The 27561-nt window shown below is 47.0% G+C and overlaps 1 protein-coding gene and 1 long non-coding RNA gene across 2 annotated transcripts in view; both read right to left on the reverse strand.

The window, feature by feature from the left end:
- Window positions 1-15985, reverse strand: part of LOC137755231 (uncharacterized) — a 36265-nt gene extending 20280 nt beyond the window's left edge. Inside the window, exon 1 of the long non-coding RNA XR_011071981.1 lies at window positions 15817-15985. This is a non-coding gene — a long non-coding RNA (uncharacterized lncRNA). The remainder of the gene's footprint in view (window positions 1-15816) is intronic.
- A 520-nt stretch (window positions 15986-16505) lies between these two features.
- Window positions 16506-27561, reverse strand: part of CCDC42 (coiled-coil domain containing 42) — a 48322-nt gene continuing 37266 nt past the window's right edge. The window contains exon 8 of the mRNA XM_068531289.1: window positions 16506-16586. Coding sequence (XP_068387390.1) covers window positions 16554-16586 — 33 coding nt within the window. The 3' untranslated portion in view covers window positions 16506-16553. The remainder of the gene's footprint in view (window positions 16587-27561) is intronic.

Here is a 27561-nt window from a genome sequence, read left to right on the forward strand (position 1 = left end):
CTCGTGGGCTCTACAGCGCAGGCTCAGTAGTTGTGGCGCACGGGCTTAGCTGCTCTGCGTCACGTGGGACCTTCCTGGACCAGGGCTCGAACCCCTGTCCCCTGCATTGGCAGGTGGATTCTTAACCACTGAGCCACCAGGGAAGTCCCTCAACTGACGTTTTTAACAGAGCATTCTTAATAAGAAGATAAATAACCCAGTTTTAAAAATCAGCAGAAGATTTAAATAGACAATTCCCCGGAGCAGATATTTGGCTGGCAAATAAGCACATGAAAGCATGCTCAATCAACATCATCAGCCATTAGGAAAATACAAATTAAAACAAGAATGAAATATCCCACTAAAATGGCTATCATCAAATAGACTGACAGTACTAAGTGTTGGCAAGGATGTGAAGAAACTGGAACCCTCAGTCACTGTTGGTGGGAATTTACATAAAGCAGCCACCTTAGAAAACAGTTTGGCTGATCCTTAAAATTTTTAACATAAACTTACCATAGGACTCAGCAATTCTATCCTTAGGTATATACTCAAGAGGAATTAAAACATACAAAGTCTTTGTCCACACAAAGACTCGTACCAAATGTTCACAGCAACATTTTTCATAAGAGCCCCAAACTGGAAACAACCCAGGCGTCCATCAACTGATGGACGGATAAACAAAGGGTGATGTATCAACAGAGTGGAATACTGTTCAGTAGTAGTAAGAATACAGTATCAGTGTGACTGACTGATATACTCGAAAACATTGGTGAATCTCAAAAATATTAGGCTAACTCAGAGAAGCCAGACTACAAAAGACTAAATTTTGTATAATTATATCTATACGAAATTTTCAGAAAAGACAAAACTATAGAGACAGAAAGCAGATCAGTGGTTACCTGGGGCTGAGGGGCGGAAGCAAGGATGGACTGCAAAGAGGCACAAAGGAAATCTTCGGGGTGATGGAAATATTCTAAAACTGGATTCTGGTGATGGTTGTACAACTGTATAAATTTACTAGAACTTGTCTAACTGTACCTTTAAAATAGCTGAATTTTATGACATGTAAATTATGCCTTAACAAAGCTGTTTAAAAAGAAAAAAGTCATTCTGGGGTAGGGGGCAAAGTTAAAGATAGAAATTTAGAAAACCTGGAGTGCCTTCTCTTGTGCTTTTTTCCTTGGATTCTCGTCTCCAGAAGTCAAACCTCCCTTAAAAAAAACCACAAAACCACCTCTCCACAGAAAAAGCTGGAATAGTGGCACATTCTTATACACTCTGATACAGCAGACACTGAGACCGGCATGAGGAAATCATTACAATTAACACAAGCATTCAGGTTGTGTTGACTTCACAGTTTGTTTAAAAATAATCAGGAGTTCCCTGGGGGATCCAATGGTTAGGACTCCTGCTTTCACTGCTGGGGCCTGGGACAAACAATGATAAAAACAGTTGGCCTTAAAGATGCATATAAAACTCCATCTTTAGTGACAGAAAATTATTCCCAACTTTTAAATTACAGCCACCACTCTCATCCCCTCCAAGTTTCAAAATCCACGCGATCTCTTCTCCACTCCTTATACCACCTAGCAGAGGAAGGCACATATTAAGGACCAAGTGACTGCCTTTCAGAACATCTCCATTTCCATCTTCCCACTACTCTGTCTCTTCTTCATCTCCATTCATCTTTCCAATGTCTTTTCTGTGTTTGGTATCATGCTTCTTTCTCCTGGGTTCTATTATTGCCGAGTTGCCCTTAACAACTGTGGGGCCTGTTATATTTGTAAATATTTAGAAACTGCAAACCAAAATGGCAAACTGTTAAGTAAAATACGTTCTTGTTTCCTACCTTGACATTTACCTTCATAACAACCTGGCAGGCCAGGTTTGAATTTAGAATACTCGCACTCCTTGGAATATCGTGCTAGAATAGGGAAGCTTAGAGACAGGCTGCCCATCCCCAACCCCGGGCTGCAGCCCACCATCCTTTTCTTCCCGCCCCCAGCTCCATCCCATACCCGGAACCTCATATGCACACCTATGGACACCCCAGCCCAGGTATCTGAGCTCTACCCTACCACACAAACAGCCTCACCTTGGCCATCGCCCCTGAGGCCTTGGGGTGTGTCCTATTCTGGTGGCAAGATCCACCCTTGATGGGCTGGAACCAGGGGAGAGGTCAGTGTAGGCCCTGGAAATGGACTTGGGGCCATTTGGGCAGGCAGTTTTGGAGTCCTGGTCCTGACAGTGTGGTCTATTAGGAAGGAGGAACACAGGCCAAGTCTTCCGGGCCCAGAGGAATCCTTTACTCTTTGGGAGAAGCGGGGCTGGAGGGGGGCCAAGGTAGGTGGCCCTGCTGCCCAGGTCCAAGGGCAGTACTGATTGTCTTGATAAATTATATTATAGACTTCCTGATATTCATCCATCCTTGTGATTCTGGAATAAACCCTGCTGAGCCACGGTTTTTTATATACTGCTGGATTCTATTTGCTAATGTTCTACGTAGGAATTTTCCATCCATATTCATAAGTGTCACTGATCTCCAGTCCTCTTTATTTGTGCTAACATTGTCAGGTTCTAATATCAGGGTTATGCTAGTTCTATAAATTGAATTGGGAAGCTTTCCATCTTCTATGTTCTGTAACAGTTATTTTGTTCCTTTGAATATGTGAGGCATTTATAAAAACATTCTCATCGTAAAAAAAATTCAAACCATACAGAAAAAGCAAAAATTCTCTCTGACTCTCCCTTCAAATCCTAATCCCCTGCCTAGAATTGACCACATTATCTTCTAAACCTTTTCATTTCCATATATACACGTACATCTATATAATTTGGCACTTTTCTTTTTTACAGAAATGGGATTAAATTCCACATACTGAATTGCAAGGTTTTGTGTTTTGTGGGTTTTTTGGTTCTGTTTTTACTTAGCAAATTTATGTCTTGGAGAACTTACCACGTCAGTACACACAGACCTATCTCATCCTATTTAAATGCTATATAATAGTCCATAGTACAGATATATATATATATATATATATATATATATATATATATATTTATATAATTTATATTTATATATTTAAAATTATTTCTTATTTAGGAGCATGTAAATGGGTTCCAAATTTTCTTCATTATTATGCTGCATTAAACACTTTTCATAGCATTTATTACTGCCTGACTTTATCCTATTTAGTCATTTGTTAGGTTGTTCATTTGTTTATTGTTCTGTCTGCTCCCACTAGAACTTCTTTAAAGAAAAACATTTCCTGCTCTGTTCTTGCCGTGCCTAAAACTGTGTCTGGTACACAGTAGGCACTCAATAAATATTCACTGAATAAATGGATGAATGAAAGAGCATCTTTGTAAATGGGTCTTTGGGTGTACAGGCTATTGGGAGAGGGAGTTAAAACATGAGCTAGGTCTCAGACTTGAAGTCTGTTGCATTTTTAGTCAGAGTTGGTTCCCTGGTCTAAACTTTTAAACCAGTAAGTTGAACCTCTTTTATTTCTCTCTCAACACCATCCCAATCTAAGTTAGTGCTTGGGGCTCAATAAGTATTTGTCAACAACTCCTCTTCCTCCTCTTTCTCCCCCTCCCCCTTCTCCCCCTCCTTCTTCTCCTCCCCCTTCTCCCCCTGTTTCCTCTCCTCCTTGTGGATAATCAGTAGCCCTTTTGAGAAAAGCCCAACTATCGGGGTCAGTGGTTCTCAAATGGGGGATGCACAGCAGAATCGCTCTGGCAGCTTAAAAAAAATAGACTCCTGGGCTCTACCCTGGATTTGGCTGAATCAGAATCACCAGGGGCAAGGCCAGGAATTCTGAAATGTTCAAGATCTCCCCAGGTGATACTGATGTGCAGCCAGGGTTGAGAATACCCAGGTCTTGAATCTTAACATACGACTTTATCCTTGAACAACAGTTAAACCATCGAAGAGGATTCTGTCAGCCAATGTGACTAATTCTAAAGGACAAATGACCCAGTTTCTTCAACAAATAAATGACATGAAAAACAGCGGGAGAGTGGAACGTGTTATAAACGAAAAGACTTGAAACATACACCCAAATGCAATGCGTGGACTTGTCTGGATCCCGATGTGAACAAACTAAAAATAGGCATTTCTGAGGCCATGAGAGAAAACCAAACACAAACTATTTTATATTAAGGAATTATTAGTTTTTGTTGGAAGTGATATTGTTGTGTTAAAAACACAAAGTCCTTATCTGTTAGAGATAAATACTGATGTATTCGGGGTGACATAACGTATCTGAAACTTGCTTTTAAATATTCCAGAAAAAGAAATGTGGGAGGAAACGATGAAGCAAGAATGGCAGAGTGTTGCCTGCCAACTGTTGAAACTGGGAGACGGGTACGAGGGGGTTCTTTGTACTATTTTGTCCACTTTGGTATATGTTTGAGAATTTCAATAAGGAAAACACCTTAAAAGAATGATCCCAGGGTTTGAAGGGTTTGAAGGTTTTGAAGACCCAGGCTCCTCTCAAGTCTGGTTTTCCTGACCCAGCCTCATCTGGGCCTTGTCAACATCTCCCTTTGGTGGTTTATTTTCTCTGGATGTACCTGATTGGATCAAGAGGCTTTACACCAGCTTTCCCTGTACATCCCTTACCTGCTCCTTCTGCCTCGCAGGGAAGTGGAAGACTAGATCCGGAGGGATGCTTTGCCACTGACACTCCACATTTTCTAAAATCAGCGCTGGAGCAGGAAGCCTCGTTGTCAGAGCTTCAGGGGGCGTCTTCCCTCCCGACCTTCCAACCTTGCCTACGTGGCCCCGTGGGCACGAAGAGCCCTGGATGAGGCTGTGGAGCTTAGCCCCAAACACCTCTCAGGGGAGGGGGAGTGTGGCATCCAGTCAAGCAGGTGAAACACAAAGGCAAGGTTTTCTCACCGAAACCATCTGAGAAGAAGAGCCAGAACCACCGGAGTCCAGCCTTAGTGGAAAGGAAAGCACCCGGAAACTGGTTTCTCTCTATTTTGTCTTATAAAGTTATCATTTTTCAAACTTGGTTTTCTTGATTTTTAACTTAGGAGTTGTACGTGTGTGTCTTTAATAAAAACGATGAGAAGAGAAGAATGCCGACTGTACAGCTATCCACGCTCTGACTGTAGTCAGACTGTTCAAACACCTTGACAAACGTCCCACCGGTGGCAGCTTCCCCTAAATGCAGGCAAAGTACCTCGGAGGCAATCGACCACCTCTTGAACTCGCACGTCTCAAGTCCAGCTTCCATTAAGTCGACAAAGATCACACAAGGACAAAGCCATTTCTCTGACCTCTCTCTCTCGGCCTCTTGGCTTTTCCTGGACTTGCCAATTCCAGTCACCACAGCCCAGTTTCACGGCACTAACATCATCTTCGACCTTCTTCTAAGCTCAAATTCCTCTTCCTTCTGATTTTGCTCAAAAGAAGGTGGAAGGTAGAGGTGAGATGGAGGGGACCAGAACCTGCACGCTACCGGCTTCCTGGAGTCAGGTCCGCTGTTCACTCAGCCACCCTCCTCCTGTTTTCATTTTGTTTTTTTCTTTCCCTCCTGCTGGGCAGAGAGGGGTTGCCATACTCTCTCAGCTGACTGATGTCCCTTCATATTTGGGCCAACCATTATTTTGTGCTCTTAGTCGATGAAGAGGCCGGCTTTGAAACCCACTCCTTGGCAGCCTACGATGGAGGGCAGGGGAAGCAGCACACTGCTTGTGCCAGAATCAGGAGCCTGCCGAGGGCATTGCTCTTCATGACCTGAAGCATCCTCCCAGAGTCTGTCTTGCCAGGTTTAGCCTTGACATCCTGCGAAACACAGCCAGCGAAAAGTCCCTTCATATTCGTCTGGTGTGTAAACCAGTGGCGGTGCTGAGACCTGCAAGCTCTGGAATCGTGTTCCAGCTCCCCCTCGCCCACCCCGCCAGTTAGTGGTGGTGGGACCTTGGCCAGACAATTTAGCCTCAATTCTCTCATCTTTAAAGTGGGCAGAGTAGTAGAACCAAATGAAATAGCATGCCTTCAGCACCCAGCATGGTGGGGTACACAGTAATTATTTAGTAGCATTACTACTATGTAAACAATCTCACTGGTCCTTCTGGAACTTCTCTACCTCCTGATTTTGCGGTGGAAGAAACGGGGGTTTTAAGACATTCGGAGCGTTGAGGAGGGGGCTCTGGCAATTCAGGGCAGAGCCAGGTGGGAGTCAGCTTCTGACTTCCAGGCCACGGCTCGTCCTCACCGGCCAGCTGGACCACGCAGCTCCCTGGGAAGGGCCTTTGCTTGGGGGACCTGAGGCTGACCCAGGTAGGGGGATCAGGAGCTGGTGGGCTCATGTCAGACACTCCAGGAAGAGCCACCCTGTTTGCAGCTGTGCACACATCAGATCACCAGGGAAGCTGGGAGGGACTGACATATAACACATCACACACCCGAGACCTACCCCAGGCCATTAGGTGAGAATGTACCGGGCCCGGACACCAGTAGCTTGTAAAAGCTCCCTCGTGTTTCTCCGTGTAGCAGGGTCAAGCTCCCGCTCTGTGCTAGAGGCACAGGGGGTACACTGCTGGAAGAATCAGTCCCTGTTATTTGAAGCGAATTAGAAGACAGGGATCACCAAAGCCGCATTTCACCAAGGGTGTACTCCCTAAGGATGCTTCTGGACACCATGCGAGAGGCTGGCCGCCTGCCTTCCTCGCCCTTGACGTCAGAGGCTCAGCTGCTCCTATGAACATCCTTAAGCTTGCACCCACCACTCCAGACCGGGTCTAACCTTGCTCCTTCTGTCTTTGCTTTAGGACTCAGCCACCCCCCTGACGTGTAACAGTGCCACCTCCGACCTGTGATTCTGAAGCGCTGAAGAAATTCTGGGCTGGAGGTGTAAACCTCGGAAATCTTGACTGCCTCAGGCTGGTGATGTAAAGTGAGGTCCTGACAATGGCCTTGGGGGATCGCCGATATTTATTGGGGCCTCGGAGAGTCTTAGCGGTTGGCTTCCTGTGTTGCCATTCTTGCCACCTCAGGCCCCTGGGAAGGCTCGGGCAGCATCTCCTGCTTGGCCAGGCCAGGATCTGGCCGGGACAGGTTCTGGGAGCTGGGGCATCTTGTCTGCTGTGACCCTACACTTCTTTGGATCCCACCCGGCCTCAGGGGCTCATCTGCACCCGGCCAGCTTCACCTGGGCTGAAGGGCTGCAGGCGAGGAGGGGATTCTGGCGCAAGGCGAGAAATGAGGCGAGTCAGCAGAAAAGGCCCTCTGGGGGCGGCCGGAATGGGAAAGACTTCAGGGGGGCTGTGGGGTAAGGGGCAGCGGGAGGAGGGGAGGGGAGGGGAGGGTCAGAGGATGAAGGAAGGGAAATGGCCAGCACATCTCTTTCCCCACATTCCTCCTGGAATTCTTTTCGTTCCCTTGGTTATAGAAGAATAGCAATTAGCAAATTCAGTAAAAAGAGCCAGAAATGGAGATTGTTTGCGCCTTTGGGGGCCAACATGCATTAGTGAAGGAATGTGAACAGAACTATATATAATCCCCCTGCTGGCCCACCCACCTGTCCGGCGGGTGAGCGATGGTCTGCTTGTTCTGGGCTGGTATGTAGCTCACTTCACTCTGGGAGCCCACCATCTGGGCCCGAGCCTCGCTGCCAGTAGCTCTCGGTGACCATATATGGCAAAATGATATATGTGATAAAAAGAAGCCAAATTCTCCAGTTGCGTCAGCCCCTGGAGCACGCAGCCTGCGGGGCTCGAAAAGCCCTTCCAGCCCGGCTCCCTGCCTTCCGCCCCCAACCCTTGCTCCGGAAACCGAACGGGCTCAGTGATTGGCTGGGGGGAGCAGGGGTGGGGGCTGAGGGGGCGGGGCCTCCCTCCCTTAGAAGGCTTCTGCCCCCTCTAAGGCCCAGACTGACTTCAAAGTTTGTTTCTGGTGGGCAGAATGATGGCTGAGGGTGTTTGACGCTGGCTTTAAACCAGCGAGATTAGAAGTTGAGTGATAACACACATTCTTTTTGGAAAGCAGCCTGGTGTGGTACCAGCGTGTATGTGGGTAGCAGGGTGGAGGGGCACACACCACCCCCAGTTCCAAAGATAAAATGAACCCACATTCCCCAACATCCCTACAATACGCTTGAACCTTACTTAAGCCACCAGGAGAAAAGTTCAGTCTAGATTGCTTAGCTGGGGGAAGAAAGTTCTCTCTCTCCCTCTCTCTCTGGCTATGGTTATATACATATATATATAATTTTCTTTTCATTCACCCCTCTGCAGGGAGTTCCCACACGGGGCCTGGTATCAGGCGGGATGCTGAGGGAAGACGACCAGCACAGGCAAGGTCCTGGCCTCCAGCAGCTGCCCTGGGCAGAGAAGAGGCAGTGGCCACTGCTGCAGGGGCATCCAGCCCAGACCCAGGGGCTCAAGGAGGCTCCTGCGAGGAGGTGACACTTGAGCAGAGCCTGAAGGGTCAAGCAGTAGTTTGCCTAGTAGTGGATGGGGATTGGGAACAGAAACCCTAGGCTGAGGGGAGAGAGAGGGCAGGAGCTGGGTGAGTTCTGTAAGGGGTGGTGAGTGCTAAGGCTGGGAGGAAGGCAGGGGCTAGAGCAGCTGGGGGTCTTTTCCAGGAAGTGCTAAAGAGTCTGGACCTCTGCCTGTCTCCCCGCCTCCTCTCACATCTGAGCCTGTGACCCCCCCAGCATATGTGCATATCCCTGTGCCAGGTCCAGCTTACACACCGATATCCAGTGGTGAACACGCACACACACACACACACACACACACACACACACACACACAGAGGAATGTTCACAGAGACCCACGCTAATGCCCACCCATTGCCACATCACATAAGCAAGGACCTTTAGCAAAAGAGGAGAGAAGAAGAACAATGAAGCACAAACGGGAAGCTGGGGGAGAAGGCAGGCCTGGTGAAGGCGCTCTGCCAGGAAGGGGTTCTGTGGGAGTGGGAAGTGCGTGGGCGGGAGAACAGGAGCTGCTGATGGAAGGGGAGGGGTGTCCCGGCTTGCTCCCCGCGCCCCTTGGGGAAGGCACAGGCGGGGCGTGGAGACAGCTGGTCCGCAGAGGGGCTGGGGGCCCAAGCACCAGCCAGTAGCCAGCCTCCCCCCACCGACAGCGCAGCTCAGGACGTGTGCCTGCGTGTCTGCAGGGGGTCAACACCTCCTCTCCAACCCTCACCTCCACCACCCGCCCCACCTTGCCTGTGGGGACTGCGGCTTCCGCCTTTATCTGCACTGACCGCACTGCAGAGGCTGGGGCACTGGAGGCGGGTGGCCCCTGAGAAAGTGCTCCTGTGAGGCCCAGCTGGGAAATAGGGTCTGGGGGCTTTGTCTGGCTTTCTCCCCTCGAGGATGCATACATCCAGACATGTCCCTTGATGTCCTGGGAGGCGTGAGAGCCTGTCCTAAAGGGGTGAGGTCATCCTTGGATGCGCCTTCAGAGGCCTGCGTCCACTGAGCAGTCAGAGGGGAGATGAGGTTTTAGGATGCAGTTCAGCGATCGCTTCCACCAGGAAGCCCTCCCCGGCTCCCCAGGGCTAGGCCAGGGACCCTCCTGTGTGCCCCTCGGACACAACAATGCAGTGGGACATGCCTGGGGGAAGCAAGGTGCCAAGTTCAAGTCTCTTATGACCTGGAAGTCACATCACTTCCATTACATTCTGTTGGTCTCACAGAGTAACCTCAATAGGATATAGGAGGAGACTGCTCAGGGCACAAATACCAGGAGGCGAGGATCTTTAAGGGCTTTCTTAGAGGCTGGTTACCACACTCATTAAGTTTGGGGTCATTTGTTATGCAGCCATAGATAACTAACACAGCACTGGATGCCCTTGTAAGGGTACCTGGGCTCAGGGAGCCGGGCGAATAAGGTTGGGTCTCTAGAGTAGACAGGATTCTTTCCATCACAAGAGGAAAAAAAAAAAAAAAAAAAATCACTTCAAAATGAAGTCTAGAAAGAAATGCATTGGCTCACATAACAGAAAAAGCCCAGAAACAGTGCCGGTTTCAGGAGGAGCCGAAACTCAGATTTCATGAGAAAGTACATTATGAACTGCCAAATGGGAGGCACGGACAAGTCAGAGGTGTTTGGAGGAGGAAGAGGTCAGTGGTGGTGAGAATGATGGTCCATGGAGGTTCACTGTACCATTCTCTCCATTTTTGCATCTGCTTTCAAATTTCTACAACAAAAAGTAAAAAACAACAAAGAACCAGAATGGGCATGTTTCCTAGCAGGGTGCCACCTTGTTGGTCTGGCTCTTTTTCTTCCAAACACATACAGAGTCAACCACCAACACATCCCAACACACTCAAAGCACAGAGGGGTTCTCTGCATCAAGTTGCTCCAGAGATGTATCTGGACACACACACCTCCCTTCCCCAAAGTCCCTAAGACCTTCCAGAGGACAAGCCTTATCCAACAGCCCCTTCCTATTATGGGAAGTCTGTTTTCCTCTGACCCCCGTATCTGTTGTGTCTATCTGCCGCTATTCAAGAAATTGGTCCAAATTGAGGGCACCTGCCTGGCCAAAGAGGTTGTTGCCACTTGGCTTCTTTGGATACAGGCATGGATTCTGAGGACGAGGATGGCATTGGTCCTGTTGAGTGCTCTACCCACGGTGCTCAGGACCTGGTTTGGCACACAGCAGGCGCTCCATAAATATTTGTTGAATGAATGAAATCTTTCCAAGATAAAGGACCAGCTCCATCGACAGATGAATGGATAAAGAAGATGTGGTATATAAATACAATGGAGTATTACCCAGGCATAAAAAGGAATGAAATCATGTCATTTGCAGCAGCATGGATGGACCTAGAGATGATCATACTAAGTGGAGTAAGTCAGACAGAGAAAGACAAATATCATATGATATCGCTTATATGTGGAATCTGAGACAAATGATGCAAATGAAGTTGTTTACAAAACAGAAACAGACCCACAGACATAGAAAACAAACTTATGGTTACCAAAAGGGAAGGGGGGGGAGGGATAAATCAGGAGTTTGGGATTAACACATACACACGACTATATATATAACAGATAACCAACAAGGACCTACTGTATAGCGCAGGGAACTCTACTCCAGATTTTATAATAACCTGTAGGGGTAAGAATCTCAAAAAGAATATATATATATATGTATGTATAACTGAATCACTTTGCTGTACACCTGAAACTGACACAACATTGTAAGTCAATTATACCTCAATTTAAAAAAAAAGAAAAAAAAAAAAAGTAAAAGGTCCAGCAAGACTCCGCTGCAGGCTTTCTCCCTCTCGGTTCTCTGCCTCACCATGTGTTTGCTCTGCTCACTTTCCTCTCCCTCTGGCTCCCCTACTGCCTGCTTCCACTCACACCAGCTCAGCCACAGCCCCCCAGGTCCACCTCACGGCATCCTTCATTGCCGACTTTCAAGTCCCACCTTCCAGGAACCTTCTACTGTCCCTGACTCCCTTCTCTTATACATCTAATCCCTTCCTCCAAACTAGATGGTTCCCATCAGCATTTAAACATCCTCTGGGCTCACCCACTGAAATCAACAAACCTTCTCTTAACACGTCCCCTTCCAGTGACTGCCTTCCTTCCCTTCACAACCAACTTCTTTAAAACGTGTCCATATTCTGCTCTCCTTCACCCCACACTCAGTTCTTACTCATTTCATTCTGGCTTCTACCACCATCACTCCACTGACATGATCTTGCCCGGGGTACCAGTGACATCCTGGTGGTCCGCATCCTCCTCTTACACGACCGCTCAATCACATGAGACACCGTTGGCCAGTCCCTTCATGGACTCAGCCGGTTTTTCCCCTCCCTCTGGTTGCTGCAGCTCAGCCTCCTTCCCAGGCTCTCCCCCTCTCTCGGGCTGGTGGGATTTCCGAAGCCCAGGCCCCCAGGGCCCCCTGGTCCACTCTGTCCATCTATTTTCTGAAAATGTATGTATTGGTGCTATTTCTTCCTTAAATGTTTGATAGAATTCACTGGTTAAAGTATCTGGGCTTGAAGTTTGTTTGGAGGGAAGGGTTTTGATAATGAATTCTAATTCTTTAATAGATAAAACTCCTTGGATTCTCAATTTCATCCTGTGTCAATTTTGGTAAGCTGCGATTTGTCAAGCAATTTGTCCATTTCATCTACGTTGTCAAATTGATTGGCATAAAGTTGTTTATAATATTTTCTTATTATTCTGTTAATTGTCTTATTATTTTTATTATTCTTTTTTAATGTCTGCAGGCTCTGTGGTGATATCTCCTTTTTTATTCCTTGTACTCAATTTATTCTCCTCCTTTCCCTGTCTCTTTGATCAGTCTAGCTACGAATTTACCAATTTTGTTTATATTTCCAATGGACCGACTTTTGGCTTTGTTAATTTTCTGTTTGTATGTTTTCTATGTCGCAGATATTTGCTCGTCTCACTATTATTTCCTTCCTTCTCCTTATTTTGGGTTTACTTGGCTCTTCTTGTTCTAGCTTATTGAAATGGAGTATTAGATCATTGATTTTATATCTTTCTTCTTTTCTAATAAGCTTAATATTTTCCTTTAAGCACTCCTTTAGCTGTATACTACAAGTTTTGATAGATTATATTTTCATTGATCATTCAGCTCAAAATATTTAATTTCTAATTTTCCTTGTGTTAAAAACAAGACCGCAGGGCAGCTCAGCTTGGCGGAAGCTCTGCCCGCCTGGGGGAGTGGCCCAGCTGTGGTATCTCTGCTGTGCTGCCATTGGCTACAAGCTACTTGGGGAGGGAGTGGCCTTGGTGTGAACACCTGAAGGTGCATGCGGCCGCTGGGAGCTGTCAGCCAACCAGCTTCCTCGGAAGAGGGTCTCTTTTTTTTTTTTTTTTTTAATTATTTATTTATTATTTATGGCTGTGTTGGGTCTTCATTTCTGTGTGAGGGCTTTCTCTAGTTGCGGCAAGTGGGGGCGACTCTTCATCGCGGTGCGCGGGCCTCTCATTCTCGCAGCCTCTCTTGTAGCAGAGCACAGACTCCAGACGCGCAGGCTCAGTAATTGTGGCTCACGGGCCTACTTGCTCCGTAGCATGTGGGATCTTCCCAGACCAGGGCTCGAACCCGTGTCCCCTGCACTGGCAGGCAGATTCTCAACCACTGCGCCACCAGGGAAGCCCGGAAGAGGGTCTCTTGAAGGGACATGTGAGCGGTGCCCCTCACGGCCACACATGCCTTCCTAAACTAGGTCACGCTCCCGTGATACCTGTTGTCACAGAACGATGTTCCTTTTGGAGAACTCACTTCAGTTGTAACTACACCCCTCGGGGCCTTTGTGTGTGTGTAAGGTCTGTCTCTCCTGGAGAACAGGGACATTGAACTCGTTCACCACTGCGTCTCCCACGCACAGCAGCGTGCTCAGGAAGGGCTCGTTAGAGACGTGGAAGAATGAACAGGTGACTAGTAACTCACTCAGGCTCTCAGGATCCCCTGGCAGCAGCCGGGCCACCTGGGAGCTGTTGCTGACCCCGTGAAATCAGGTATGTCGGCGAGGGGAGTTGTGTGGTACTAATCCGCATGGAACAATGGATACTTCTAGAACCGGCATCTCTGGATCAACACAAATCTCTGCGAAACTTTCTTGTAAAGGGGATGACACTCCTTCCCCTGACTTACTCCAGAGACAGTTACAGATGTGAGGAGCAGCAGACAAGTCTGTGACTCCCCCCCCCACCCAGTGAATTGTCCCCAGGAAACAGCTAAGGGTCCCCATACCAGAGGCTTTAATACACCCGTAACACGCCCCCTGTCTCGTCTCCTTCCCCAGAAAGCTGCCCTTTGCTCTGTTTTTTCTGAGGGGTTTCAGCTGGAACAAAGGCAGCCTCTCAGGGCCCATAACGTGGGATGAAAATATAGCCTCGTGTTAGGAACACGGCTGTAGGTTCAGATCCCAATCGTCCAGCTGCAGGACTCCGGGCAGATCATTTCACCTCTCTGAGCCTCATATTCCCATCTGTGAAATGGAACTAGCAAAAGGGCAAAAACAGAGGCTCTTCTGAAGGATAAGCAGAATGTCTGTAGTGGTGGCTCTGAGTTCAAGGCTCTGAGAAACCCTGCGGTAAAGAAATCCAGCTTTCCCGAAACTTATTGGACAACAGGTTGGCAAAGCCCAAGCCCGCATGGGATCCCGGTGTTCCATGGAAAGCAATTTGAGAAACACTGCTCTGGAGAACTTAGCTTTTATCTTTAGAATGCTGTGGACCTTCTGAACTATCACAGATGAGATCCAGCTGGCCATGGCCTCCTGCAGAATCGTTCTGAGTTGAGTTGTAGGGGCGGTTATGACTGCATTTCAGCGAGGGATGCTGGCACTCTCCAGTGCCCTTCTGGGGTGGTGCTCTGCGGGGATGTAGTGGGTGACACTGTATGACACTCCTCTCTTTAATGCTAAAAGGACGCTTTCTCCAGTAAGAACTGGTCATGGTCATAGAGGCATGGCATGTTTTACAGCGGGATGCACCCTAAGGTTAGAGGCCCACTTATTCCACTCTTCGTTTTATAGATGGGAAAACAGGCTTGGCTAGAAAGTCAAGTGACTTGCCCAAGGACATACGAAGTAAGGGGCAGAGCCCAGAGCTCAGAACCAGCCGTTAGGCTCCAAGGGAGATGACGTCTCCTTCATTAGAACTGGGCATGCGAAGGCCCACTCGGTGGGGACTGAGAGGTCCCTCAGCTCTTGGCTCCTTCTCCCAAAGTGAATTTATAGAAGGAGCTGAGAGGAGGGATTATGGCTGAAGGTCAGGGGTTAATAGGCCTGAGTCCAGATGGCAAGCAGATGGGCCCGGGCACAAACGAAGGCCTGCTTCCTCCCCTTTCTGGTGGTTCCAGGGATGAGAAGTTAGGGAAGGAACTTGCAACAGATGGAAGGGAGACCAGAGGAATTTGGAATGGGCCCAAGGGGCCCGGCTCTCATAAATGAGGGGCAAATATTTTCTGCTCGGAGAGAACATTATTTACAAGGGAAGAGCAGAGACAGTGTCCTACCCGGATAGACTGGTGGGCTCTGGCTTCCCTTTCTTGGCCGTGACCGATCATACCAACTCACGTTTCTAAGACAACTGGAGAACCAAATAGGAACAACATTCATGGTGATAAGAGACGGCTGTGGCGGGCTGGGCTGAGCCAGACAAGTTGAGCTCAAAGACCAGAAGTTTTGAGGCCAGTTCTAAATTTAGCGTCCAATTTTTGAGGAAGCCAAAATGAGCTCTCCCTGCATGAAGTATGTCAGAAGAAAAGAAACAAATCCCAGGGAGCAACGAGCACAAAGGGGGCGGGGAGGCCCCTTTCAGCCAGAGATGCTCAGAATGAGATCAACCAGGCTCTCTTTAAAAAAAAAAAACAAACCTCAGTGTCTTTGAAAACTAAGAGCTTTGAAAGAACTGCATATCGTGTCCCCTCTTCCTTCTTCCCTGCTGCTTTCTTAAAGATGTACTACTCAGAAAGACCCTCGAAGCAACTCAGGGTGTGGGTGGAGATGGCAATTCAAGCCTCTGTTTCCCCGTCCACACCAGCCCCCATCGGACCCAGTGGACCCGGCCTCGCTCCCCATGAGTGGGCTCCTGGCCCTGGGAAGAGGGCGGGCTCCCCACCAGGGCGGGCTCCTTCTGTTGGTTCAAGCCAAGTCATCTCCTCATTGGACAATTCAAGGCATTGACACCACGCGTCGCTGATGCCAACGTGCCCTACAGAGAAGTCACCGGAGCCCTTACTTTTCTGACCCCCACCACGAACACTCCCATTGTGCTCTAATGGACGAGGGGTCCAAAGACCTAGACCCCATCCCAGGCCACACCCTCCTCTTATTCTTTTGCCCACAGACCTCTTACCTTCCGCCTCTGCCGTTTGCTTTGCTAGGAGATCCTGGAGCGTTAACCCCTCAGAGCCAGTCTCCTCATCTGTCAAATGTCAAGATGCCAAGCTGTGTCAGATGCACCCCTGTGGGGTTTCCTGCCTTCAGACCCAGCCCTCTGCTCCCACGTGTGCTCTCCGGGTCAGGTCTTCATCACCGGCGGGAGACTCCTCCCTTATCCGGCTGCCTGCATTCATCCCGCACAGGGCTATGCAGGGCCGGCTTAAGTCTCCCTACTCATCAAGTCACTCTCCTGCTCCAGACCTTTCCGTAGCTGCCCACTGCCTACAGAGTCAAGTCCAAACAGTTCAGCCTGGTGTTCAAGGTCAGCCACGGTCTGGCCCCAGCCTACGTTTTTTGGCCTCATTCTTTTCTTTTATTTACTTATTTTTTAACATGTATCATCATAACCATTTTATTTTATTTTTTAATAAATTTATTTATTGATTGATTTTGGCTGCGTTGGGTCTTCGTTGCTGCGTGCAGGCTTTCTCTAGTTATGGAGAGCGGGGGCTACTCTTCATTGTGGTGCACAGGCTTCTCATCGTGGTGGCTTCTCTTGTTGAGGAGCACGGGGCTCCAGGCGCGCGGGCTTCAGTAGTTGCAGCACACGGGCTCAGTAGTTGTGGCTCGCGGGCTTAGTTGCTCTGCGGCAAGTGGGATCTTCCAGGACCAGGGCTCGAGCCTGTGTCCCCTGCATTGGCAGGCGGATTCTTAACCACTGCGCCACCAGGGAAGTCCTTCATTCTTTTATTTAAAAAAAAATTTTTTTTATTGAAGCATAGTTGATTTACAATGTTGTGTTAGTTTCAGGTGTACAGCAAAGTGATTCAGAATATATATATTCTTTTTCAGATTCTTTTCCCTTATATTCAATACAAAATATTGAATATAACTCCCCATGCTATATAGTAGGTCCTTGTTGGTTATCTATTTTATATACAGCAGTGTGTATATGTTAATCCCAACCTCGTAATTTATCCCTCCCCACTCCTTTCCCCTTTGGTAACCCTAAATTTGTTGTCTCTTTTTTTTTGGTTTTATTTTGTTTTGGCCGAGAGGCTTGCAGGAATCTTAGTTTCCCTGCGGGCCCACGGCAGTGAAAATGTGGAGTCCTAACCACTGGACTGCCAGGGAATTCCCCATAAGTTTGTCTTCTATGTCTGTGATCTATTTCTGCTTTGTATATAAGTTCATTTGTATCATTTTTTTAGTTCCACAGATAAGTGATATCTTATGATATTTGTCTTTGACTTACTTCACTTAGTATAGTAATCTCTATCCATCCATGTTGCTGCAAATGGCATTATTTCATTCTTTTTTATGGCTGAGGAATATTCCACTTTACACACACACACACACACACACACACGGCTTCAGTTTTTTTTTTTATCAGCCGTGCCGCGAGGCTTGCAGGATCTTAGTTCCCCAACCACGGATTGAACTCGGGCCACGGAAGTGAAAGTGCCGAGTCCTAACCACTGGACCTCCAGGGAATTCCCTATATGGCTTCATTCTTGTCTACCTACTTCTTCCAGCAAACAGAGCAATGACTCTCCAGGTTTTCATGGCCCTGGGCCCTCGCTCACAGCATCATTTTATCTGAGATGTCCTCCATATTTCTGCATGTCTGACCTTTACCCTACTGACCCCCACAGCCTAACTGTTAGCTGTATGACCACGCGCAAGTTATTTAAACCCCGTGTCTGCATGAGACTGTTTCCAAAGACAGCCACAGCGATCCCTTCCATACTGCGTGCCCTTTGCATTGTGACTTCGCCACTCCCCCCACCCCCCCATGTCAGTTTCCCTTCCACTTGAACCTGGGCTGGCTCTGTGACATTTGTGGACCAGCTGAATGCGGTGGCCATGGTGCAATGTCACTTGCAGCTTCTGTGTTTGTTTGCACTCTGGGAAGAAGAGCAAAGAAGCCCCGGCCACCCTGTTGGAGAGAGGGGTCATGTACAGGACAACTAGAGTGCCCCAGCTGACGGGCAGCCTGACACTCCAGCCAAGCGATAAGGCCATCTGGATCCTCCAGCCACAGCCGCAAGCCCGGCTAACACTGTGGAGCAGAGAGGAGTGAGCTGCCCCTGCTGAGCCCTGCCTGAATTCCTGCCCCACCGGCTCGTGGCGCAAGAAAACGACGGCTGTTTTAAACCACTACATTTGGGGTGGATTGCTCTGCAGCCACAGATAAGTGATAAGTCTCCTCACTGACAAAATGGGGATATTAATGTTTTCCTGCCTCACAGAAGGGCCAGGAGGATTAAACAAGTCCATCTATGTAAAGCACTTAGTGTCAGCACATTGTAAGCACTCAACAAACGACGGCTCCCCAGAACCTGAAATTACACTGTTTACTTTTGTCCTACTCATCCCCAAACCCTTCCCCCAATAGTGCCTGGCATACAGTGGGTACCCAGTAAACACAGATGAATGTCAAATGCCCCCTCCTTCATAAGCCTTCCCTGATGTTCTCCACCTGAAGGACATTACTCTCCCTCCCCTGGGCCCCCCTGCACTTCCCAAACTGTAAATTTCATTCAGCCCTGAGCTCTGGCTGGTGGTCTCCCTTGCAGACTGTGAGCACCTCAAAGGCAATGACCTTGCCCATAATACATGGGCAATAAATGTTTGTTGAATGAATGAATGAATGAAGCATGGGAACAATGCCACCTGCCTCATTAGCCTCACCAGGCTTATTGTGATTTATAAAGAGATGAGTAAAGAAGGACTCAGGCACCTCTGTGCTTCCTCCAGAGGAGTGAGTCTAGCTGCAATTCTGCTGCTTCTGTCTTCTAGTCTCATGTGTGAACTTTAACCTTTACGGCAGGAGAGAATCCAACATAGGCCCCCTGGAGGAAGTCTCCCTATTTCCTGCCCTGAGAGCTGGCTGCCCTCGCAGGTGTGGAAGTACAGGGTGTGATGTCACAGACCTGGGAAGGAACTGATAACCTCCCGAGTCCATTCCCATTGTTGGCGGATGCCTGGGGTTCCACTTCTAGATGGAAAAGAGCTGATTCCTAGGCCATAATTCAATCAGATATCAGTTTAATATCTCTAACATTTGCATGGTCCAAAGAGACAACAGAATATGAAAGAATGCAGGATTCCATCTGGTTTGAAGCTCTTTAGCTTTAGATAAAAAATGGTTTGACTAATCTTAAAAGCCAAAGGTGCAAAATCAGGCAGTAGAGTTTCCTGGTAGGGGCATAACATGTCATTTAAATCTAGATGTCCTAGGCCATGTGGCACCTCCTCTGAATTATGGGGTCACTGACACAGCAATGACAGGGCAGAGAAGATGTTCTGTCATCTCAGAAGAGTCGAGAAGGCAACCCCCAAAATGATGTGAAATTATTATAGTTTCCTTGGTGAGTGGGCATCTTTATAGATTTAAAATTAAGTATAGAAAGTTTAAGGGAACCCAAATCATGATATTAATGTTTTTATGTAAAAGAATCTGTGCACATTTGATATTTACGTATTTATAGCTCAATAGGACTTGGCCTACTTAGAGTAAAAATCTTGAATTTCCAATGGAAAATCAGTAGGCATGGAATTGATTCAGATTTATAATTTTAAACTGAAAACTTGAACTTAGAGTATGGGAACATTTAAGAGAACTCAAAGTTCAACATATTTATAAGTTTAATTTATTGGAAGAATAATTTAAATTTAAATACTTGGAAAGGTTCTGTTTGTTAAGTCAGATCACTAAAGTACATAAAAGGAAACCAAACACAATAAATGTTTAAATGCAACTTAAAATGTTTAAGGGAGTTTTAACTTTGTAACTGGAATCAAACATTCCACATCTTTATAAAAGTGATTGTGAAAATATGTTGGCCACAAATAAGAGTAAGACTTGTAAGCTGAAGCTTAAGGAAGAACTAGGGTTTGTGAATTGTAACTCCAATAAATCAAACATTAATTTTAAAAGTCAGTGAAACCTCTGAATCATCTTTGTCTAGAAAATGAGATTTATGGTAATACGTGCCTTGTAGGATTGTTGGGAGGCTTAAATGAGACACTGGGTTTGAAGTGTTTGACATCATGACTGGTACATGGTAAGCTTTCAATATGACAGGCCAGCAATTATTAGTATTATTCACTCTTTCTTCAAGGAGAGTATAGCAATGTCCTGAGATAAGAGGGATGTTCTGAGATGCCGGATGTAACCCAGAACACAGGTAATCCGCCACAGAGTCCCTCTCTGGCTAGCAAGGCTCGCCCTCATTTTGCTGACTCTGCCCCAAATGTGGCAGACTTCCCCAGCAGGTGTTCAGTTCCTTATCATGACACCACCCAATGTCCCCTTCGCCAGTGTCCACGGGAGGCATTTCTCTCAGTTCACTCCTCCGTTCATTCATTCATCCTACAAACATCCACTGATGGATGTACCAGCTCCACTGATGTTTGTGCCAGGCATCATTCTAGGCAGTGGGGATACTGCTGTGACCACAGATGACAACCCCTGCCCCCCATGGAGCTGACATTCTAATAGGGGAGATGGATGTTATACAAAGTCAACAAGTAAATTACGCAGTATGTCAGAAGATGGTATGTTTATGGAGAAAAATCTGCAGGGTAATGGAATGGGAGTGCCAGGGGTGGGGACTGCAATTTCAGAATGGGTACCCATGGTAGACCCCACGGAGGAAGAGACATCCGAGCCCTTTGAGCCAAGACTTGAAGGAGGTGAGAGCAAATTCTGCACCCAGGGAACAGCAAGTGCAAAAGGCCGTGATGTGGGAGGAACGTGGAGGAGGCTGGTAAGGCTGGAGAGGAGTGAGCAAGGGGGAGGGTAGGAGATGAGGTCAGAGAGATGACAGGGGTGGGCGGAGCTGATCACGGAGGGCCTCGTGGCCTTGGTAAGGATTTGGCTTTTACTCTGTATGAAGTGGGGGGCCATTGGGATATACTGGACAATTGGAGAAACGTATGAACATTAGAAATCATTTAATCAATATTCAAATTTACAGATGTGATAATTCCTAATAAATCAAAATAAAATTCTTGGGTGTCACTGTTCTTCAGAGAAACTTGCTAAAATATCTCGAGCTGAAGGGTCATGATGTTTGCAACTTATTTTCAAACGATTAGGCAAAAAAGAAAAAACCCTAGCTATTTGTAATAGTTATCTATTACTGAGGGATGTTACCTCAAATTTAGGGGCATAAAACAATAATATCACACACATTCTATTCATTTTTCACTTCTTTACTGTCTTATAAAGTATATTAATTCAGTCACTAATGTTAGTTGGGCTCCAATCACGTTCAAGCTGCTATGCTCAGAACTATAGAGATCCAAAGATCAACACAGGCCCTTCCATTAAAGAATATATACTTCATTCACTTTATTCACCCAACAAACACTTAATGAGCACCTCCTATGTAGCAGGCACTAACGAGGCAATGAAGACACATCTCCAAGTAAGACAGAAACTATGCCAGCTCTCATGGAGCTTATAGTGAAGTTATTCAAACAATGAGCAAATAAGAAAATTAAGCAGTAATTATTTTTTTTTTTTTTTTTTTTTGGCCATGCCCTGCAGCTTGTGTGATCTCAGTTCCCTGACCAGGGATCAAACCTGTGCTCTTGGCAGTGAAAGCATGGAGTCCTAACCACTGAACCGCCAGGGAATTCCCAGGTAGTAATTAACTTAAAATTACATAAGAAATACAATGGGCTTACATACTTGAGAGTGACCGAGTGGCTAGATTTAGATTAGGGTGTCAGCCAAGAAAGGGCTGAGAAAGTGAGCTGAAAAAACCCCAACCCAAAAAGACCCAATAATATCATTATCTCACATGATTTCTGAGGGTCAAAAACCCGGGAGCAGCTTCACTGGGTGATTCTGGCTCTGGGTCTGTCATGAAGTACAGTCAAGCTACTGGCCAGGGCTGCAGGCATCTGATGGCTTATCTGAGGTAGGAGGATCCACTTCCAAGATCCACCCCCTCATGGCTGTTGGTGGGAGGCCTCAGTTCTTCACCAGGTGGCGGGCTCCATAGGGCTGCTTGAGTGTCCTCATGGCATGGCGGTTGGCTTCCCCCAGACTGAATGCACCCAGAGGGAGAGAGAAAGGAGGAAGCCACAGTGCTTTGTCTGACCTGGTCTTAGAGGTCATACGCCTTCACTTCTGCCATATTCTATTCTTCAGAAGAGAGTTGCTCAGTCCGGCCCACACTCAAAAGGGAGGGGAAGTCGCCCCACCTCTCAGAAGAGCAGAGTATCAAAGAATACTCTTTGTAAATGTTATACTCGATCTGCTGTAATAGTTAGTCTTATCAATATATTTAACTCTGCTGGGAGCTCCCACAGACGAGAGGTAGTACAGAGACCATCCTCTAACTGGTCCTCAACTCTCTGTAATTAGGGGGCTGACAGGAGCCTGAGAAAGCATTCTCTGGGAGGAGAGAAGACGGGGCAAAAATTCAGCATGAGAACAGCCCTTAACCTCTCCGTTCATCACATCTGCTGTGCCTCAGGAAGGAAAAGGCTACGAGGAGTTACCTCCAAGTCTTCTGTGATTCCTTCTCAAGGATGGCTTGGGTAGTGTGGTTAGGTGGGCATCCATGGTCTTCAGCATCCCTTCTCTGATGCCTTACATGTCACACTGGGTTTTGCAGGCATTCAATAAATATTTGATGATGATGTCGAAGATTCTCACCCATCTGCTCTTCGTTTATACAGCTGAATCTTGCCACCTGTCTGTGTATTCACTTCTGATGCTCGTTGGTTAGTTAAGGATCACAATTCTGATGACACACTTGGCATCGGGATCCCAACCACTGGGCTTCTCATGAGCAGAGTGAAGCAGAATGATGCCTTGTGGATTCATTCAACCACTAGAATTGATAATGACTAGGGTTCTTGGCCTTCCCCAAGCAATAGAAATTGACTAGAGGCCAGACAAGAAATTCAGGCAAGGCTTTATGGGGGCCCCTGCTGCGGCCTGGGGAAGCTAGAACAAACAACAGGTTCCCTTGCTTGCTTCGCTCCCTGAGTGGAGGGGGGGGCGAGCTTGTTCCTTATATGGGGTGAGGGTAGGGCTGTGTCCAGGGGTCAGGCCAGAGGGGTGGCTTAGGTGTTTTGCCCACCCCTTAGGTGGTGGTGTGTGCAGGGGGCATGCGAAGTACCTTGATTTTGCTCCTGACCCCCTGCTTTTGCTCCAGGCTCTTCAAAAGTGGCAGTTGGGTTTTTTGGTCTCTTTGTATCTTTTGTCCATAATTTTGCCCCAACTGTGCATGCATGCAGTTATTTTTAGTCCCATATAGTTTCTTTATATTTGGTTGCTGGAGGAGAGGTGTGTCCAGGTGCAAGCACTGCAGCACTGCAGCAAAGCGTCCCAGGTCCCAGGACTGTCTCAGAATCACAATGATAGGAAATCCTTAATACTTCCCATGCCTCAGGTTCTGTACTAAACGACGCAAATATATTAATTGATTTAATCCTCAAAGCAACCCTAGGAGCTGCTATGGTCTCCATTTTACAAGTGAAGAAACAGAGGCACAGAAAGATTAAGAAACATGCCTAAGGTGACAGAGTACAGAGTCTTGATTCCAAGAGTCTGCGTTTAAAAGCACTATGCTGGATTGCCTCATCAAAACTGCACAATTCATCTTTAATGTTTTAGGATCTCTAAATGCAAGCAGGAGGTGGTACTTAAATATACATAAAAAATTCAGAGTAAGACCTGGGGAACTAGATAGCCCAAAGAACGCTCAGCAGGCAGGAACCTAGGAAATACCAAGGCCCAAGTTTTCAAACTGGATTCTGAAGAGTCCCAGGCTTCCTGGGGTGTCCCTGGTTCTGCTGGCAGGAGGGAGGGAGATCTGGGGACCCTCACCACCCCAATTCAACCACAGCACACCACTTGGATATGTTCCATACACACTGTTCCTCTGCGTAGGTCCAGGTTTGCATGGACCACTAGCAGCAGCTCCGAACTGGCCGGGAAATTTGTGAAAGGCTTTGAAATAGGCAAAAATATTACTATGTTTCCTTTCAGTGTTGTCTCTAGAGGACCCTTCCAGAGTTATCTGATTCTAGAGGGGTTTGACCTTTCTGTTCTTTTTTCTTTTCCAGTTTGCAACTCTGTAGAGACAGGAAACTTACAGAGGTGATGGGAATGATTTCTGCTCATAGAAATGCAAATGAATTTTGTACAGGGAAGATGCAATTGACTTCTGCCCTGTGGCCGAGATCATTTTTACATCTATTAGCAACTTAACTTCAGCATACCAGATTGTCTCTCTGGAACATGTTCTTTGGCTTCTCCTTTGAACTGGGTTTTATGTCACACTGGTTCACTCCATTGATGAGCTCGGCAAAATCTTTAAGACGTGTCCATTTTATATTTATATGGCAGTTATAATTCTACCTAAAAAAATATCCTTTAGCAAGGTGGTCTCCCTGCAGGCACTCTGGCCTCCCTCCTCTCTGGCACCCTGTTTAATCCATTCTCCAACACAGTAGCCAAAGCCATGTCTTCCAAGGGCAAATGTCACCATGTTCCTCCCTGGCTCAACCCTGACATGCTGTGTAGCCTGCTGACAGCGGTGCAGGTCTGGCTTCTGCTAAGACAACCGCGTGCCGTCACCCCGAGTCGGGCACCTTGCCTTGCATCAAACAGTGGGACAGCCCCCAAGGAAGGATCTCCCCTCAGGGGGCCTTGTGCCCACCTGATTAAGCCCAGGTTTCAGTGGCAGCACTCAGAGACTTACCTTCCTAGAGCAGGACAGAGAGGGTTTTGAGTTTTGTTTTGCTCCGTTTTTCAGATTTAAAGATCTACTCCCTTTCTCTCCCCCCAAACCTCATCCCCCAGCTCCTGGGGCGGGGATGGGCCACACTGGCTTTCTAAGCTTGTCACTGGAAAACAAAAACCAAATAAACTTCTACTCAGAGCCCAACCTTTGGCCTCTTATCCTTTGCTTTTTTTCTTTAGTAAAGTCCCCTAGGGCTCTTCAGTTCCCTTAGAATAAAACACGAGCTCCTTGGAAAAGCCCACCCAAGAGGCCCTGTGTGCTCTAGCCCATCTCCTCCCCTCATTCTCTCTGCTCCAGTGACGCTGGCCTTCTGCCCCATCTCTTCCAGACCCAGAGGCCTCCTGTTTTGTGTTAGGACAGCCTTACCCTCCCTCCTTCTCCTTCTCCTCCCCCTCCTCCTCACCATTGTCTGGCTAAGGAAAACACCTATTCATCGCATAAGTCTCTCCATAAACATTACACAGCTTCCTCAGAAAGACTTGGTTGGTTCCCCGCCTCCATCCCCTTATAGGATCTCAGCACCCAGCATTTCCTGACAGCCTTGCAGTGATAATTACTTAGTTATCTATAACTATTGGTTTAATATCTCTCATTCCCAAAAGACCTTAAGCTCCAGGATTCAGGAACCATATCAATTGTTTGCTATGTGCTTGGCACATAGGAGGCACCCAATTATACCAGTATTTGTTGACTGACAGAGGGTGCTGACGCCCAGGCGTGAAGGTAGCGGATGGGAAGGGTGGGTGGGAAGGGCAAGGGCACACATGCAGGGGGCGTGTAAGTGATTTATGGGTGGGGCTGGATGGCTGCCTGCTCTCTAATTCATGCTTCAGCCTCCTTCCCTTGAGTCCAGGCAGCCTGTAATTGGATATTACAGTCATCAATCTTGAACCATTGCTTCATCAAATCCTGCTTTTCCATCTGACTTCCCTGCCAGCTGGCCTTCCTTTTTGCTAACCTGCCATTAATCCCTGAAATGAAAGTGCTCCCAGAGTATTTCAAAATGCAGTAGTTCCAGACAGTTTAGCAGTTTCTCAGAAGGTTAAACAGAGTTACCACATGAACCAACAATTCCACTCCTAAATATATATATATATATATATATATACACGTATATACCTAAGAGAAACAAACACCTACATCTACAGAAAACCTTGTATAAGAATGTTCATAGCAGCCTTATTCATAATAGCCAAAAGGTAGAAAAAACCCAGATGTCCATCAACTGATGACTGGATTTATAAAATGTGGTAAATCCATACAATGGAATATTATTCAACCATTAAAAAAAGCAATGATGTTCTGATACATGCTACAACATGGATGAACTTTGAAGACATGCTAAGTGAACGAAGCCACACAAAAGACAACATATTGTATGATTCCATTTATAAGAAATGTCCAGGGACTTCCCTGGTGGCGCAGTGGTTAAGAATCCGCCTGCCAATGCAGGGGACACGGGTTCCATCCCTGGTCCAGGAAGATCCCACATGACGTGGAGCAACTGAGCCTATGCGCCACAACTACTGAGCCTGCACTCCAGAGCCCGTGAGCCACAACTACTGAACCCGCGTGCCGCAACTACTGAAGCCCGTGTGCCTAGAGCCGTGCTCAACAAGAGAAGCCACCACAGTGAGAAGCCCGCGCACCACAACAAAAAGGTAGTCCCCGCTCGCCACAACTAGAGAAAGCCCGCGTGCAGCAACGACGACTGAACACAGCCAAAAAAAATAAAAATAAAAATTAGAATTAAAATAAAAAATTTTTAAAATTAAAAAAAAAAAAAAGAAACGTCCGGAATAAGCAAATCCAGAGAAACAGAAAGTAGATTAGTGGTTGGGTAGGGCTGGGGGTTTGGGAGGAAACAGGAATGACTACTAATGGGTATGAGTTTCTTTTTGGGGGGGTGATGAAAATGTTCTCATATTGATTGTGTTGATTGCACGACTCTGTCAATATACTATAAACCACTGAATTGCACATTTTAAATTAGTAAATTGTACGGTATTTGAATTATATCTCAATAAGGCTGTTAACTTTAAAAAAGAAAGAAAGAAAGGCAGTAGTTCCTAACCTCATTGGGTTAAGATCCTTGGGAGAATCTACTGAAAGACATGGACTTCCTCCTGCCCCCACCCCACCCCCTCACTCATGAAAAATCCATATGTGCATGTATATAAAAGTTTCATAAAACATCAGGAGACTCCCAGACTGGCTAAAGCCCATTTATTGCCTCCCTGGACAGGTAACAGCCCCAGGAGAACCCTGTCTTGATGAAACTATCACGAGTAAATGTTAGGTCAGCTGCACATCTGGAAGGTTCCTTTCCATCCACGCCTCATCTTGGCCTTGGACCACCCTTGTCACACTCCCTCCTAGCCTTCTCCTCCTCTTCCTCTTCAAGCGGTCTTGACATCTTTTTTTTTCAATTGAGGTATAATTGACATACAACATTGTATTAGTTCCAGGTGTGCCACATAATGATTTGATATTTGTATATACTGCAAAATCATCACAATGCATCTAGGTAACATATGTCACCACAGTTACACCACTTTTTCCTCTTGTGATGAGAACTTTTAAGATCTACATTCTTAGCAACTGTCAAATATGCACTACAGTATTAACGATGGTCGCCATGCTAGACATTCCACACCCATCCACATCCTTTCTTGATCAGTAGGGTAGGTACAGTTCTAAGATGGCCTGCATGACCTTCACGCCCTCGTGTTTCTCTCGTTGTATGACAAAAGGGAGATGGGCCTAAACTTATCACCTGAGCCCTTTAAAAGCGGAGAGTTTTCTCTGGATGGTATTGGAAGAGAAAGTCGGAGGGATCTGAAGAGTGACAATGACTCCATTGCTGGCCTTGAAGACGGAGGACATCACACGCGACAAGGCAGGCAGGCGGCCTCTAGGAGCAGAGAGTGGCTCCCGGCTGG

This window comes from Eschrichtius robustus, chromosome 20, assembly GCF_028021215.1.
Source record: "Eschrichtius robustus isolate mEscRob2 chromosome 20, mEscRob2.pri, whole genome shotgun sequence".
Taxonomy (NCBI): domain Eukaryota; kingdom Metazoa; phylum Chordata; class Mammalia; order Artiodactyla; family Eschrichtiidae; genus Eschrichtius; species Eschrichtius robustus.